The sequence below is a fragment of the Balaenoptera borealis genome, assembly GCF_965194805.1.
Source record: "Balaenoptera borealis genome assembly, chromosome: 2".
In the NCBI taxonomy this organism is placed as follows: Eukaryota; Metazoa; Chordata; class Mammalia; order Artiodactyla; family Balaenopteridae; genus Balaenoptera; species Balaenoptera borealis.
In genome coordinates this window covers 52,705,488-52,723,967 of record NC_138867.1, presented here as the reverse complement: position 1 = coordinate 52,723,967, position 18,480 = coordinate 52,705,488, and the positions used below count along the sequence as shown (strand labels likewise).

Below are 18,480 nucleotides of genomic sequence, written 5' to 3'. Positions count from 1 at the left end.
ATTTCTCTAGAAGCTAGTTATTTTAAATACTTTGTGCAAATATAATCATATTCTGCAAAAAAAAAAAAAAAAAAGAAAGAAAACTCAAAAATTCCTTATATAACTTCGAATCCATAACTTCAGGATTTTTTTGAGTCTAAAATAAATTTATGATTTAAAATCATACATTTAAAATAATGGCTTATGAACAATGGAGGGCTTTGGTCCATAATATGAGTAGTACAGGATTATTATCCAATCTTTAGCTTATATATAGAAGAGCAAATTAGGGTCAACAGGGTCATGTATGCCTCCACGCATAATTTTATCAGAAAGCACCATAATAACCCCAATATTTATACAAGAGAAAAACTAAGAAACAGGGAAGTGCTCATTAAATAAGATGAATTTAAAATTTGTTAATTATAGATGGATTGAAGAGATGCAATCTATAGTCTCAGCAATGTCTTAATGAAAATTTCCTCAACGTTTAGATATAAATGATTTGAAACCTAGAATTTCTCTCTAAAGTCTAGGTCACTTCCACCAAGAACACTCATAACACCTGTCATGACAAATGCAAATAGAAACAGACTATAAACAATTTGCTTTGCATCTCCAACAGGAAGAAGGTTCCTACTTTCCTACCCAGCAGGAGGAAGGAAGACGTTTTCCTGACCTAGCAACAGCCCCGCCGATAAGAGGCTGTCACAACTCAGCCAATGAAAAGCCAATACACTCTGAACTCCCAGTTTCCTCCAATGGACTCTTTGTTTATAATAGCCTCTTCTAACTCCCCCTTCTCCTCTGTAAAAGGACATTTATCTCCCTTGTTTTCTGGACTTGTCTGTGGTTTGCCACAGAGTGCACGTCCTGAATTGTAATTCTTTGTTCTTTCTGAATAAACCCGTTTTGCTAGTAAAATAACTGGTTGTTCCTATTATTTTAGGTCAACATTTGATTATTGGCCACATTTTCTTAACCTTTCCTTTCTTAAATTATGTCTTATAATTTTTTATTGTATGAATTATCCATGGAGATTGAAGTAGATATTATTTCCCTCCACAGAGGGTTGGCCCTTTTGTCAGGCAGACAGAGTGAGAGACTCATTGTCTCAACTCAATAATTAATAAGCTGGATTGAGGTTGAAGTTAGGTTGCAGCTTTAATTAGATTCAGTCGACCTCTGATTTTAAATGGCTTAAAAGGGCATGACTTATGTTGTGTCTGTTGCAGGCTCCTTTAATGGGACTTGATGTCCTAAACCCTATGGAGTCCACTATGGGACTGCGGATTTGTACTCTGCTTTCAGGTCCTGACCCCTCCTTGAACATGGTCCTTTGGGTTTTTTGGTTAAGAGTTTAGCAGGTCTCTATCTCCTCTAATCTGAAAGTTCTGCTTTTCAGAGGTTGTGAAAGTAACTCCTTTGTCTTTCATCCTACATGGGTTTAAAATACAGTAAATGTCTTAAGGAGGATTCTTACTATGTGTTTGTTGTAGGCCTCTCTACACTATGGCTTGATTTCTAAACTCTGTGAGATTGTTGGAGATTTCATTTTGCTCGTTTGGGCCAACTGCTTAGCCTCTTGTACTGCCACAGCTCTCAGCAAATGTCTCATATGGCCATATGTTCAGACTCCTCTTCCTACCTGACATGTCAGTCCATATGGTTGCCAAAACCTCAGCTGATTTCTCTTTCCTCTAGTAGAGTCCTCTACCTATGGCAAGACTGATCCTCAGATAATTCCCAGACTCAGAAAATACTCCCAGAGAAGCCAATAGCTGGCTTAGCAATATTAGCTTTCCTGGGGGACTTGCCCCATACTGGAATTTTACTTATCTAGCCTTCCATAGATCTTTTATTTATTTAAAAGTATAATTTTTCTAATTCATCACTTTACTCCCAGATATTGCCATTGAGGGTGATGACTTGCCATCACTTATTGTATCCTCATGTATCTTATTATATCTTCTATATCCTAGAGAAAGAAATCTCCACTGCTGTTATTGTAAGAAATAATAAGCCTGACCTGTGTTTATCCTTGCATTTCTCAGAGTTCTGTGGCTGTTTTCTTATTTTTGTGCTCAAAATCAGGTCCCATGCATCCCTCTAACCAGGTTTCCTCATCTGTCAATTTCAACGTTGTTGCTGATGATCAAATGAGATTGCTACTCTTCCAGTGCCGAACTAAGAGATAATAGCTCTGCATCTCATATATGTAACAGGTCCACAGCATAGTGGAGATCTGCTATAATTTTTCACAACATGTTCTGATTGTTTGGGATAAAAGGTGTAATAAACACAAAGAATAACATGCAGCCATTGCACAAACCCAGAAGCATCCTCAGAGTACCTTTATACGCCTTGCCCACCTCTGCATGCTAGGGTGCATATCCACTATCACCCACAAGGGCACACCACTCATCATGATTATAGAATAGGATAAAGTGACCAGAGGGTCTCTCAGAGACGCAGGAAGTTTTCCATTACCTCTCTTAAGTCCCATCTCCTCAACCTTCATTTTTTATTCCAAGATTGACCACAATTTTCCAGGATAATTCACAGTGAATACACATATTGCCTACTGCCCTAACAATGTCATACAGTGGTCAGACCTTAGAACACTTGAACATTTCTGAAGTCTTTAGACATCGACAGTCCAGTTTGAATTTGGCTGTGTTCCTTCACTTCCTTTCTGGTCTCTCTTAATCAAAGGTTCAAAAAATTCAGCGTCAAGTACCAAAGTCACCTTATTATATGTTTAAACGTTTTAACTCTGTGTCATCTATTCTGCAGGGTACATAGGGAAATCATTAGTAATGGGAAAGCACAGTATTAAAACTGTGAGCTCAGGGTCAAGGTCAGATGTAGCCACCCTCTCCCACCATAAGAATTTGCTTCCAGTGCTAATTTCAGTGGTCCTGTGGTTAGTGAGTGGGCATGTACAGGCATATGTATGCATTTATGTTATGTATGCAAGTATTTGTAAATGAAGGTAGCATTTCCTACCAACATCGTACTTCATATGGGATCAATAAAGCAACTTCTATATATGTGAAACCATGAAGGGGATAGAATTTATGTGTGTAAGAGAGTGTGTCTGTGTGTGTGTGGGGGGGGGTGGATAAAACTTCTGGTAATTTAAAAAATAACAGTTATAAAGTGGTGATATTTGAACAAAGTGTACAATTTGTATTATAATTTGGTTCAATCATAAACTTAATATAGAAGAAAAGGGTGTTTTAATTTTGAGTTCATTGCCCAATTGAATTATTCAGCCTTAGACAGAGACTATGAATTCCATGACCCAACACCAGAATAACACTGGGTCATGTGAAAAGGAATGGAAATATTCTAGATAAATGTAAGCTAGCACTTATATCTCTCATCAGGATTAACTGCACTGATGACTCTGTCAATCTTAGTTCTTTCCTCTGAAATATGTATCATTTCCAGGCATTGCATCCTCAATTTATTTTATCAGTATCCAATTGACACGGTTTCCAGTCCCATTAGTATCCCTGGAACAGGCAACCAGGACCTAGAAACCAGCTTCCATGAGGAACAGTTGAAGGAATGTGGATATTTTCTGTGTGGAATAAAGACTTCCAGAGAACATCATATATGTCTTTGTATATTTGAAGAACAGTCTTATGGAGGAAGATTAAAACAGACTTGAACCAATAAAAGGAAACTGTGAAAAGGCAGATTTCATTTACACAGAAATTTATCTGAAAGAGTTGTTAAAATGGACAAACTTACTTTTTCAGATAGTAAGCTCCCTGTCATTGTATGTGATAAGCAGAATCTAGACGTCCATCTCTGAGCATGACTGTTGAGGCTGTTCTTGTATTGGTTGGAGAAGTTACATTATGTATCTTCTCTAACTCTTTAGAATCTATGATTTTATATTTTAGTGGGATTGCATGTAACTACCTGTTTTTAAAGTAGTTTCTGATATTGTAAGACTTATTACTGGTTTGGCTTCGAAATTTTAAACTCATTAGTAAACCCTATAGCAAAAACAGGGCCTGATTCTCCCATTAGAAAATAAATAGAAAGAAAAAGACAGAATTCTTAGGCCCTTTCAAAAAATTATCTTGTGAATAAAATCGTTGTAGTTGTAGAAGAAATGTAAAGGTTAATGAACTTTCTACTAAAAGTCAGCACCACGTCTACAACATATTTTAAAATCCCTCTGATTTTACCTCCAATTTTATGAGAAGGCAGATTTCTGGGTTATATTAAACTCCTGCTGTTTGATCATGTACTGTTTTGTTCTCTATTAGAGATAAGCATTTTTTCCCATGTGAATATTCCTTCATTTATACTGAGCATGTTTAAACTTGCAGAATCAATCTAACACCTTCAGATGAACTAATGAGCAAATAAAACAATTCCCCAGGCTTTTACAAGAAATGAATGGATTTGTCACAAACATATCTCAAACACCTTCACTTCAGCTTCATGTTCTTGTTATTGCCAGAAAAAATTAACACGTATTTTAAATCATGACTTTTATTTCCTTTGACTTGAGTATATTTAGAAAATAAAAATTCAACACTGTGGACAACTTTTTTTTTTTTTTTTGGCAAAAAGATCTTAGTAAAACCTCTTAGCTGGTTAACTTTATAAGTGTGTATATATACATATATGTACACACACACAGACACACATATGTAAAACTGGTTTCTTAGGAAACCAATGGCATGGCTGAAAATCATGTCAATTAGATACTGATAAACTGAGGATGCAATGCCTGGAAACAGTAGGTACTTCAGAGGAAGGAACTAAGATTGACAGAGTCAGCAGTGTAATTGGTATCTGATAAGAGATGTAAAGTGCTAGCTCACATTTATCTAGAATATTTCCATTCCTTTTCACATAACCCATTTTATATATAAACACATAAAATATGTATTTGTAAGAAAAAAATTAAAACATGTCTGCTTACTCATCAATATCTCTAAGACACTACTTGACAGTGTGAAAGGGATGGGTCTGTACTAGGTAAGTGTGAGTGAGCTTTATGGCTGAATGAATTCAAAAAGAGTTGATATGAACTTCACTAATTAGGAAATCTAAAACTACGTTAAAATGTTTTGTTTTTGTGGAAAGAACACTAATTGTACGGAGCCAAAGGCGTCTATGGCAATGTCTATTCTTTCCAGTTATATCCCCCACCTTCTCACCTTACTTCCTTCTACCAACTTCTGAAAATTAAGCTGAAAAGAAACAATTTTGAGAAAACAACATGGCATGGATGGCATGGTATGTTGAGTACTGTGGTATAATATGGATATCACAGATCCCAATTTTCAAGTATGATCCTAATTTTGTACAATTTCATTATTTTTAATCAAGATGATTCAATAAATATTGAATTAAGTGTGCTTTATTCTTATGAAAAATAATCAGAAATGAAGAATAACAAAAATACTGCTTACAATATATTACTGAGATTACTGAGAGGGAAATTCATGACCTTAAATAATAATTTTTTAAAAATTAAAAGGATAAAAATTAATGTCCTAGAAAGCCACCTTAATATGGTATAAAAAGGACAGAATAAATCCAAAAATCGCAGTAAGGATTTAATAAAGAGCAGAAATTAATGAAATTGAAAATAAAGATACAATAGAGTCAATTTCAAAAAAAAAATTCATTATTTAAAAAGAATAATAAAATTTACAAATATCTAGCAAGATCACGAAAAAAACAGGGCATGAGTAAATAATATTAATATACAAAGAGAACAGAATTATAGATACAGGAGAGATTAAATGATATAAACAACTTTTTGTCAAAAAATTTTAAAACAGAAAAAATTAATTCCTAGCAAAAAGATAAATTATATAAACTGATTCAAAAAAGAAATCGAGAAAACAAAGACATTTTGAAAAAGGAAATATAGGGGCAATCTTACTCATAAATGTAGATGTTAAAAAAAAAGAACCTCAAGCAAAAGTGGTATTCCCCGCTTTTCAAAAGTTCACTTTATGCCACTTTTGCTTTTACGAAAGGCCTAAACTAGTACCTCTTTTCACTAACTGAAAGAAATCTGAAAAGGATTTTGGCTTTTAAGAAAAAAGAGGAAAATCGAGAAAATAATTTTACGTTTGTTTTTCAGGGAGCCATCATAGAGGCAGCACACACCCCCAGCAGGCAGAGTGGCACCACCAAGCTCCTTCCCCAGGATTACAGCCAACATCTCAGCATCAGGCTGCCATAGCTTGAACTGTGTCTGTGAGCATCTGTGCTTTATCTCAGTTTATTTTGTGTATCCATTAGCAAGATGTGTCCTAAGGTAATTGTTTCTTTGCTTTACCCCTTTTGGCTTACGAAAAATTTCACAGGAATGCTCTACTTTCACATAGTGGGGGAAGCCTGAATTAGCAAACCAAGTTTACCAATGCACAAAAATGATCAAGTTGAGTTCTTCCCAAGAATACAACAGCAGTTTGACATTAGAAAATCTCCTACAATTTATTAATGTAATTCAGCGCATTAACAGATTGAAGAAGTAAATCCATTATAGTCATTTCAAAAATGTTGAAACAACTCCCCAAATTAAAAATCCATTCAAGAAAGAGATTAAGAGAAAACTAGGAACAGATGGGAACTTTGTTAAAACCTGATAAACGGTATCTACCCAAGATGCAGAGCAACAATTCTACTCATGGCAAACATTAAAATATTCCTTTTAATATTAGAGATGCTGCTATCGGTTTTTCTATTCAAAATCAAACAGAAGTCCTCGCTCAGAAAGTATGGCAAGAAAAAAAAGAAGAAAAAAACGTATGTATTAGTTTGAAAGATATGTGTCTTTATTTACATATAAGACAGATATGATTGTCTTCATTCAGAGCCCCCCAAACTCTATAAATAATGAAACTGAAGGTAATTTAGGAAGGTTGCTGAATATGGGATCAAAATCCCACAAGGACATTTCTATACAACAACAGGGAATAATTAACAAAACCCAGCATCACTATTTAATATTCAGAAAAGGGGGCTATTATTTGAAGAAAGACGTGAACCCTTTGTAACACATGATAAGAGGTAGATTCTAGATAAAGACATAAATGAGAAAGGTTTTTTAATATTAACTTCATAGTTTTACCTAAGCAGAAAACTTTGTGACCTAGGAATGGGTAAGAACTTCTTAAAACTTCAAAATACAATGACAATGCAAACTTAAGGTGGATTTAATTACGTCAAAGTTCAGAATTTTTTTCAGTGAAGGACACCATGGATAAACTTAATATGCAGATAATAAAATGGGATAAGAAATTTATAGTGTCTAAAGCAGACAATGGATTAATATCTAGAATACACAAGAAATTCTGTAAAACCGATAAGGGCAGAAACCCCCTTAGAAAAATGAGAAAAGCAGTTACAGAAGAGGAATCCGAAAGACTGATGAGCATTTGTAGGGATCTTAAACTACTAGAGATCAGATAAAAGCAAATTAAATCAATACTGAGCGTTCCTAATTCCCATTCTCTGTCAACGCTTGTCATTTTCCATAGTTCTAATTTCCTCCAACCCTCATGCACTGTTAATAGGTATCTATACTGGTCATTTGGGGGAACTGTTGGCATTATTTAGTCAAGTTAAGTATATTCATATTCTGCGACCCAGACATTCTGCTCCTGAGTCTATAGGCCAAACAAATTTTGACAAGGTCCACATTAGGATGTTCATTAGTATTACATGTAGCGGCAGGGAGTTGGAGGTATTCTGTGTTCCAGTCAGTGAATAGTTGGATAAAATGTGGTAGATGCACACCTTAGGAGAACATTATTTAGAACCCACAGATGATAAATACACATAGCCACCCAGATGCATCTAAAAGCCTAGTAGTGCTAGATGAAAAAGATAAGAAACAGTGCAAGACATAATGACACCATTCCTGTAAATTAAAATATATGCACAGAAAACAACAATAAACATAATTTAAGAAAACAATAAAAAAGATACAGATTAAATAAACTCAACATAATGGAAAGTAGGATATGAGGATAAAAGGAAACAGATGAGTGTGTAGACTGGTGATGATGGTAGCCGCTAATTAAGAAGTGGGACTGGAGCAACTATATGCACTCAAGGTTCAGAGGAGGAGAAAAGAGGATGACAACATAGCAAATACATGTGAATAAATCTCACCAAAAGATGTATAAAACATTTGTAAAGGAAATTATCACATTTTATTATAGACATTAAAGATTTAGGAGATCTAAATAAAAGAAGAGAAAGATCAGTTAGTGGATGGGGAAAGTGATTATTAGGATGTCAATTCTCCCCACATTGACTCATGCATTGAATAGGAACTTCTTTCCTTAATCCAACATGGTTTTCATGGAATTTGACAAGATGATTCTAAACTTCAAAGAGCCAAAAAGAAAAAGAAAAAAAAAAAAGGCCAAGACACTCATGCAGCAAAACAAGTTTGAAGGGAGATATCAAAACTTCTTACAAGGCTCCAGTAATTGAGACAGTATGGTATTGGCACAGGATTTGACATATAGACCAAAGGAACCAAATAAAGACCTCAGAAATAGACTCACACAAATGGAAATTTAAAATATAACAGATTAGCACTGTGAATCAGTGGGGGAAATAATGAATTATTTTCAGTAAATGGTGGTTGGAAAAAATTAAATAGGAAAAAATCCCAAAGTGACTGGATCCCTACCCTATAACACAACCCCCCTCCTCCAAAACCCAGAAAATATCAACAACACAAATCATTTCCAAAATATTTGAAATATAAATATTTGAAAAATAAAATATTTTTAAAAAATATTTGAAAATATTTGAAAAATACACAGGAAAATATCTTTATGACATTGGGGACAGAGAAGAATTTCTTAAGGCAGATAATACATGCCAGAAAGACAATAAAGAAAATGAAGAACTACAATTCAATAAAAGATATCGTAGAGTGAAAAGACAAACCACAAATGAGAGAAGATAGCTGCCATTCATATAATTAAAAAAGGAGTCAGCAGAAAATAATTTAAAACTATCAAAAATCAACAAGAAAAATGCAATCAATAGGAAAATGGACAAAATTTGTAAAGGAATTTCACAGATGAAGAAATTCTATAACTAATACACATACAAAGTTATTTTCAATCCCCATTGGTAATTAGAGAAAGTGGAATTAAATCCCCAATGAGATATCATTTTATACCTATCAGACTGGCAAAATCTAAAGGACTGAAAACATCAAATGTGGTAAACAAAGTTGGTGATAGATCAGCAGTCATTTAGGAGAATGGTTTGGTTTAGGTAGTCAAATTAAAGATGTGTTTTTCTTATGACCCAGCTGTTTGCTACTGGCATTTATTCTAGAGGAACTCTTATGCTCCAGGAGAGATGAAAATAATATTTATAGCAGTGTTGTTTATAAACAAAATGGGATAACTCAGTTGTTCATCAACAGGAGAATAGATAAATTGTACCGTATTCACATAGTGGGTGACAGTATAGCAGTAAAAATAAATGAATGTGGCTATGCTCACTGAAAAGACAAATGCAAGAAACATAATGCTGAGTGAAAAAGCAAATATAGAATACATACATTGTTACCCCTGCAAAAGTTCAAAGACAAGCAAAATTAAATAACATTGATTAAGTATACATATGTATACTTACTTGTGCAAAGAAATGATAAATACAAAATTCAGGGGAGGCAGGAAGCAAACAAAGAAGAAGTACAGAAGGTGCTTCAGTAATACTGGTAATTGAGTCTGGTTTATGATTAAAATCCTATGTGTGGCTTTTCAGGCCTGACCATAGGCAATTATGGAGGCTTTATCTGGTAGGCATCACAGAAGAAAGCTGCCCTCCCCACACCAGACTTGGTGTAAAGCCAGTGCATTACAATCTCTGAAGGAGCTGCAATCAAGGTCTCAGGCCCCTGGCCTGTGATGCTCTTTCATATATTTACATTCCTCAGCACCTGCATTCCTGGGTCCTTTATCTGAGGGCTTGTGCAGAGGGCTTCTTCTGGACCTCTGCTGAGACCTCTTTAGAGGGGTATTAGGGAGAAACCTTAAAGATACTTTTCCCCACTCTGAATTAGTACCCAGTACTTTTCCACTCCTAGTCTTCCCTTCTCCCCCGCCCCCCAAAAAACCCCAACACACACACATATACACCCTTCAGTGCCCATAAAAGTGCCAAGGCCTTTTGTTCGGGGCCTCCTCAACAATAAGATTACCCCCACATCTGTCCTGGTCCACCTGACCCTGGACCAGTGCACTGTTCCATGGGGGAAAATAGAATACTGGGGGTGCGGGGGTTGGCATTTCCTCCGGTTTTACATTCTTGTTTACACGGCTGTACCAAGTGATTAAAGGCTTAACTCTTTCAGTTTGGGCTGAGCCTTGCTTAGCATAGCTGAGCTCTTGATAGTAATATATTGCTTAGGTTAGGTTGTATAATAAAGCTACCCTGAACCTCCTCCATAAAAACTTATAAAAAGTTAAAGTTCTGTGGGACTTCTATGGGGAGGACAAATAAGATGAAATCACAAAGAAGCAAATATTTAATTTATAGCTTCAGTACCCCAGAGTACAAAAAGACAAAGGATATTGAGGGGTTATCAGAAAAGTGACTCATTCTTTTTAAAATGTGGGTATAGGGTAGAAGGTAGGATACAAAGGAATCTTTTAAAGCACATAATTCATATAATAAATTTTCTCTTCTTTGGTATGAAATCCTTTAAGTAAGACTGAATTTCACATTATATTTTGGGCTAAATGTAATATATTTTAAAATGGATCTATACCAAATCTATGGACAATGGGTTTCTATAGTTACTTACCACTTTATAAAACAGTATGTGCTTATAAAATGTCTTTAAACTAACTTTCTTCATTCAAACTACTGTATAAAGTTATATTTGTCCTTAAACTACTTTCTTCAAACCTTGAGGATTTTGTAATTCAATTTATCTTTTGCCTCAACCATACAAGGCTCTGTTTTTACCTACTTTTGGTTTACATCATTGCTGTACTGATCTTATTGGTCTTCTTATGTAGAAGTCCCTCTTGTTCCCTGAAGATCAGAGGTCCCCATATCTGAGCTTCTCCAACCAGACCCCCAAAAAACATCATAAGGGTAAATACTAAAACTGCACAGTAGTCCATGTTCTGACAGACCATGGTTTTATAAAATACGAAATTATATTTTATGTTTATAATGTCTGATCATTACACATAACAAATTCTCAAAGGTGAAAAAGGTATTAGAGATTGCCTTGCCCTAATTTGATAATTCCTTATATCTATATAGTACAATTAGTTATAATTTAGAATGTGCTTTCACATCAGCTCATTTGATCCTTGTAACTATATTAATTAGGAATATATAATTATTACCATCTTACAGATCAGAAACAAACAAAAGAAGAGGTTTCTATGATATCCCTGAGGTCATACATTTAGTTAGACATGAACTCAGAAATAAGTATTCCTTGTCCATTGTACAAGCATGAGACACTCTACACTAAAGCACAGACACTTTCTACTTGTCCTAAACTTGTGGGACAACTTGTAAAATATTAAAATAAAATAGTATGAAAGTGAAACACTTCCAAACTCATTCTATGAGGCCACCATCACCCGGATACCAAAACCAGACAAAGATACCAGAAAAAAAAGAAAATTACAGGTCAACATCACTGATGAACACAGATGCAAAAATCTTCAACAAAATACTAGCAAACTGACTCCAACAATACATTAAGAGCCAGAGCAATCCTGAGAAAGAAAAATGGAGCTGGAGGAATCAGACTTCCTGACTTCAGCCTGTACTACAAAGCTACAGTAATCAAAACAGCATGGTACTGGCAAAAATACATAAATATAGATCAATGGAACAGGATAGAATGCCCAGAAATAAACCCACCCACTTATGGTCAATTAATCTATGAGAAAGTGGGCAACAACATACAATGGAGAAAAGACAGTCTCTTGAGTAAGTGGTGCTGGGAAAACTGGACAGCTACATGTAAAAGAATGAAATTAGAACATTCTCTAACACCATATACAAAAATAAACTCAAAATGGATTAAAGACCTAAATGCAAGACCAGATACTATAAAGTCCCAGAGGAAAGCATAGGCAGAACACTCTTTGACATAAACTACAGCAATATTTTTTGGGGACCCATCTCCTAGAGTAATGGAAATAAAAGCAAAAATAAACAAGTGGAACCTAATTAAACTCAAAAGCTTTTGCACAGCAAAAAAGACCACAAACAGAACAGAAAGGCAGCCTACGGAATGGGAGAAAATATTTGCAAATGATGTGACCAACAAGGGATTAATTTCCAAAATATACACACAGCTCAATATAAAAAAAAAAAACCCAATCAAAAAATGGGCAGAAGACCTAAACAGACATTTCTACAAAGAAGACATACAGATGGCTAATAGGCACATAAAAAATGTTCAACATGGCTAATTATTAGAGAAATACAAATCAAAACTACAATGAGGTATCACCTCACATCAAAAAATCTACAAATAATAAATGCTGGAGAGGGTGTAGAGAAAAAGGAACCCTCCTACACTGTTGGTGGGAATGTAAATTGGTACAGTCACTATAGAGAACAGTATGGAGGTTCCTTAAAAAACTAAAAATAGAGTTACCATATGATCCTGTAATCCCACTCTTGGTCATATATCTGGAGCAAACTCTAATTCAAAAAGATACATGCACCCCTATGTTCATAGCAGCGCTATTTACAATAGCCAAGACATGGGAACAACCTAAATGTCCACTGACAGATGAATGGATAAAGATGTGGTGTGTGTGTGTGTGTGTGTGTGTGTGTGTGTGTGTGTGTGTGTGTATATCTATATCTATGAATGATGGAATATTACCCAACCATAAAAAAGAATGAAATAATGGCATTTGCAGCAGCATGGATGGACCTAGAGATTATCGTAGTAAGTGAAGTAAGACAGACAAAGACAAATATCATATGATATCACTTATATGTGGAATCTTAAAAAAAAAGATACAAATGAACTTATTTACAAGACAGAAATAGACCCATGACATAGAAAACAAATGTATGGTTACCAAAGGGGAAAGGGCCAGGGAAGGGATAAATTAAGAGTTTGGGATTAACATACACATACTACTATATATAAAATAGATACGAACAAGGACCTACTGTATAGCACAGGGAACTAGACTTAATATCTTGTAATAACCTATAAGGGAAAAGAATCTGAAAAAGAATATATATATATATGTATATACATACATATTTAAAACTGAATTACTCTGCTGTACACCTGTAACTAACATGGCATGGCAAATCAACTATACTTCAATAAAAGAGAAATAATTTATTAAAATATAACTGAGATTAGCACCAATAAAATGAAATGAACTTAAATTATGATAATGAGTTGTTCAAAACCTTTATAAGGAATACCAATGCTTTTGTCAAATATAGCTTTTGTCAAATCTGTTACTTTTGAGTTCATTATCTACATATTAAACATTATTGACTTCAAGGCAAAGTAAATTTAATCATGAGTTTTTCTCAGATTTTGCTCTTACTGTATAGTCTCCATTTTTTTCATATGTACACCTGTAGCTTTCAGTAAGAGGATACTTAGCAAAATCCTTACTTAAAATTGACCAGTGCAGAAATATTTTTCTAATATATCTAAGGCAGAAAGCAAACAGCTTTAAAAAAGACCTTGGACAATGTTACCAGACTTTTTTTTCTTTTCTTCCCTTTTTTTTTTTTTTTTTTGCATTAGCTTCCTTACCTCCAAAAAGATGGAATGCTTTTCTGCGGCTTGGTAGGGGCCACTTTGCAGAGCTGGATTTCTGAAAGCTTTGTTTTCTTTTCAAATATTCTTTAGTAAAGAATGTTTTTGTGGCATTGTTCAGTTCTAGAGTAAAGCAAAAGAAAATAGTATTTTTAAACATTAATTTGAGTAAAATGGCAAGAACCTGAAAAATGGTTGTTGTAGTACTTTGATAATAAATTCAGATCTCTTTAAGACAGTGAAGACAAAAGTAGAGTCAACTTTTTTTTTAACCCAAGCAAACCTAACTCCTCCGAATTTGATGAAACTCTGATATGCCTACACATAGAACACACACCTACTGAGCAGCTCCTATGTCAGATACTACACCAGATATGGAGAACACAGTGATGAATGAGACATAGCCCCGCCCTCAAGAAGACTGCAGTCTAAAAGATGGAAATAAACAGGTAGACCAAAAAAAGGGGGGAAACGTGTTATGGGTGTAGCAATAGAATAACTAGAGTGTAATCATGGCTCAGGAGTGATAATGAAAAGGAAAAATCCTTAGAACTTTTTACGTCATAGTCTTTATTTCATTCCATATGTGATGGCTTGACCATTTAGACGCTAATGCTGCTGATATGAAGAAGTTTAAAAAATGTAGAAATAAATTCTCAACCTTTCAGAAACTTATTAATGAGTTAAAGAGAAAAGGAAAATATTCATTTGAAATAAACGAATACCAATCAAAGATCACATATGATGACATTCACTTTATTTTTAAAATTTTATTTATTTATTTAGGCTGTGCCGGGTCTTAGCTGCCCCATGCAGGATCTTTTAGTTACGGCATGCGGGCTCTTAGTTGTGGTCAGTGGGTAAGACTCTGCGCTCCCAATGCAGGGGTTTGCTCTCTGGTGGGGGAACTAGATCCCACATACATTCACTTTAAATACGAGTCTCTAGATACAAGCCAGGGAAAGCAAGGCATGATCCGAGTTGAATTGTTCGATGGAGTTCTTCTCAGGGAGGCCAGTGTAGAGCTGGTTACTAACTGAGAAATGAAGTAGTCTTTCCATCAATGGTGCCCTCTTACTTTCATCCTACAATTATTCCTGTACTATCTTCTCTGTTTCCATCCTTCAGGCTTTGAGCTTCTTCTCAAACCAGTTACATCAAATTATCTCTATTTTTCCTAATTACTCCCCAGAATTGATTCTTTCATTAAGCAATTCACAGGGAAAACAGATTCTCAAAGTTTACATTTAACAGCAAAAGAAACAATGTAAAAAACAGACCACTCCAAGCAAGGGAGGTTAAGTATTAAACCCCCAACTCTGTTTAACTCCCTTCCCCATTCTACACCCAAGGGCCAGTAATTAAAGCACACAAGATAGAGAAAAAGTAATTTCATAGTCTGTGTACTCACTGTGTATGTTGGAGGTTGTTATGGCTAGTGAATGTTTTATCCTTCATATGTTTAATAGTTAAATCATTTCAGATCAGATATTCTCACAGTGTTTTCTGCAGCAGTGCACAGTTGTTTTATCAATGTCCACTCTGCCCACTGCCTGTGAACAGCCCCTTAGTATAAGATGGTCATGGCACTACTACCTGGTTAAAAGGACTCATCAGTGTCATTCATACTGATGAAGAGAATGGAAGAGATTATCAAATGACTTATAACACATTCACTTATAGTAACAATTCTTGCAGGGCTTATTCTTAAGCTGTAATTCAGGGTATTTTCTGAGAAATTAAACATCCTATAAGTGGTATTGTGTTAACAATGAACTCTTGGGCAAATTGACTCACAACTTCCTAAATGCCTTTAAAAGTAAGACCAGTATCGTGGGTAAATGATTTCATGTGGGAGATAATATAAACCAAGGTGAAGAGTTTGCAGCTCAAGAATTCTTATTCCCCTCCTTTCTCTTTCTCCTCTCCACCTCCTCCTTCTTCTGGAGAGCTTGTAGCCATGCTCTAAAATGATGCAATAATCAGAGGATGCCACTGCACTGCCCTCTCTTAAAATGAAAACTTATTTGGAAGTGTAATTGATTTCAGTAAACCAGATCAAAAAGACATTCTTGTAAGAGTCGGCCAATAAGTGCAGTTTTGAAAGCTGGTCACAAATCAAACTTCTCTTAGAGGGTAGATGAGAGAGGTAAAAGTAATAATGATAACTGTGATATTTTTGTTATCTAGCTTCAAGGAACTTATTACACAATGCACTTTTAACCTACATAACAAACCCATGTGATTAATGCACCGAAGAAAAAAAGGGTTCATAAAAATATTTATAATACCTACAAAAATTATGATCAGAGAAATTACTTTACTAAAATGTGCAAAATGAGATGGGAGATGTACCTACAACATTTTGTTGAACTTAAATACATGGGTCCATAACATAGTCTTATGAGATGTTGGAAGATTTTATTTATTACACTGATCTGAAAGGCCTTTGGAGAAGAGAGGACCTAGAAGCCCTTGTCCCTCCATTTCTGGGGCAAACAAGAACTGGGTTCTAATGCTTCTTAACTGTGGCACCTTTCATAAGTTGTTGAACTTCTCTTTGTACTCGCTTTCTACCCTATCTCTGGCAAACATTTATTTTGCAATAGCTATGTGCCTAGTACTTTACTGGTCTAGCTAGAAATATAGAAATTAATTAAATTCCTGTCTGCTGGGCATTGTACTAGATCACTGATTCCAAAATACGTGTCTGGAGCCTGGCTATGCATCAAAATTGCTGAGGGCACTTGTTAAAAAGACAAATTCTAGGACCTTGCCCAGATATTACTGAAGCAGAATTGCTGTGGATGTGACCTAGGAGTCTGTGCTTTCTACAGGCTCCTTGTGTGATTCTGATGCACAGTCAAATTTGATAACCACTGGATGAAATGACCTTAAATCCTTTTCTGTTCTAAAATTACTTGAATTTATTTAAATAGGTTAAACCTTATCTCACTCTGCTATAAACTGTACAAACCTTACCCAAGGATGTTGTTCTTTCTATAGAACAGTGTTGCTTCATTCTAGTGGCATTTGAACTTGGAACTCCAGGATTTTGCAGCAAATAAAATATTCAGTACTACCTTTCTCAGAATTATTTGGAGGAAGCACTAAGAAAAATCTGAAGGCAGACCAAGATGTAGGGCTCGGAGTAAAATGTGATAAAAACTACCTTTATCTCCTCCTTTGCCAACCCTACCTCTTAGGGAGTAGAGGCTTCTTATTACAATACACATTATAATGTATTAGATGTAATCAATATTTCATATCATTCAATATGCTAGAAAAAGACAAAACCCTGAATATCCTGGAAAGATTCTAAAGTCTACTCAAATGGTACATTTAGTTAAATGTGGTGGCAGTACCAGTGGAGACAGCAGCTTCTTTGCATGACACTATCATAGAAATAGTAAATAAGTGTTAAGATAAAAGTTCCAGTCTTCTTGACTTGGCTGAATGCAGGAGTCAATCACCAACTACATAAAAACATAATTCACATTATTACAGGGTATATTACCATGAGTTTCACTGTATCATATCATAAAGAATAAAATAAGAACAACCACATACACAGCACAATTTTGAACTATAGGCAGTACCAATAGGGTAGTGTAACTCTGATTTCTGCTTTTTGCTTAAATATGGGCAATTTTATGTTTAAACAACTAATTATAATTAAGCAAATATTTGTTAGTAATAGTTTTAAGCATTCTGCTAAGTATAAGAGTTAAAACTATGAAACAGGCATAGTACCTGCATTAAATCCTATCTAGTAAATAACCATTAAGTTATGAGGTAAGTGCCATGATAGGGTTAATTCAGGCCTTAGGGTCCTATTAAGGAGGGGAATATAATAAGAGTATTACTATAAATACAGGGCACAGTCATTTAGATAGACCCAGTGGTATTATGTTCTAATTTAAAAGGCTAGGATATATGTGTCCACCCATCTCATTTAGATTATTAAAGGCCTTGTTTACCTACTTAAAATTATGTCTCATTATTATGAAAGCTTTTTTTTCCCCACAATTCCCTTCTGAGTCCTATGTTGTTTGATACATAATATTTCATTTTTCACAAAGACGCAACTTGCAAAAAGATGATTTGACAAAAAGAAATTTGTAGCATGTTTTAATAAAAGTTAAAAAAAAAAACTACTTCTCCAAGAGTTTTGCATTATATATATAGAATGAGCCCTGATTTTGAGTGGAAATCCAACTTTCCTTCATTTCAACAGGCACTGGACATGCTTGTTCACAGGCATTATTTGGTTCCAGGAGATTAAGGTACAATAAAGGACATTTGCAAGGATTAGACAAGATTGGGAATCAAGAGTCCCAATCAGTGGGCATTTGTATAAAAAGGGAGATTTCTAACAAAACAATCTTTACCAGCTGATGCTTAACCCTTATTTTTTAAACATAGCTTTTAGTTTAAGTAACCTCTTGTGAGATGATCTTTACAACTTTTAGATTAGTCTCATCTCACTCTTATTCTTTAATATGTTGATGTATATGTTTATATATTTAATATGATGAATAGTAATTTTTCAAGAATATACAATCTAAGATAGTTTTCTTTGTATTGTTTCACAGCAGCAGGAGTAAAACTGAGTGAGGATGCTGCTTCAAGGGGATCTGAGATCTTTCCCTTACACAGGAACAGAGAAGGGCTAATATATTGACATTTGA

The 18,480-nt window shown here is 34.9% G+C and overlaps 1 protein-coding gene across 10 annotated transcripts in view; it reads right to left on the bottom strand.

The window, feature by feature from the left end:
• Positions 1 to 18,480, bottom strand: part of RNF180 (ring finger protein 180) — a 285,865-nt gene that overhangs the window by 42,254 nt on the left and 225,131 nt on the right. For all 10 annotated transcript variants that reach the window (XR_014242111.1, XM_082383182.1, XM_082383180.1 and 7 more), the window contains one exon: positions 13,787 to 13,912. Coding sequence is in view for 9 of the 10 variants with exons in the window: in XM_082383182.1 (XP_082239308.1) it covers positions 13,787 to 13,912 (126 nt within the window). In the remaining variant the exon portion in view is untranslated. The remainder of the gene's footprint in view (positions 1 to 13,786; positions 13,913 to 18,480) is intronic.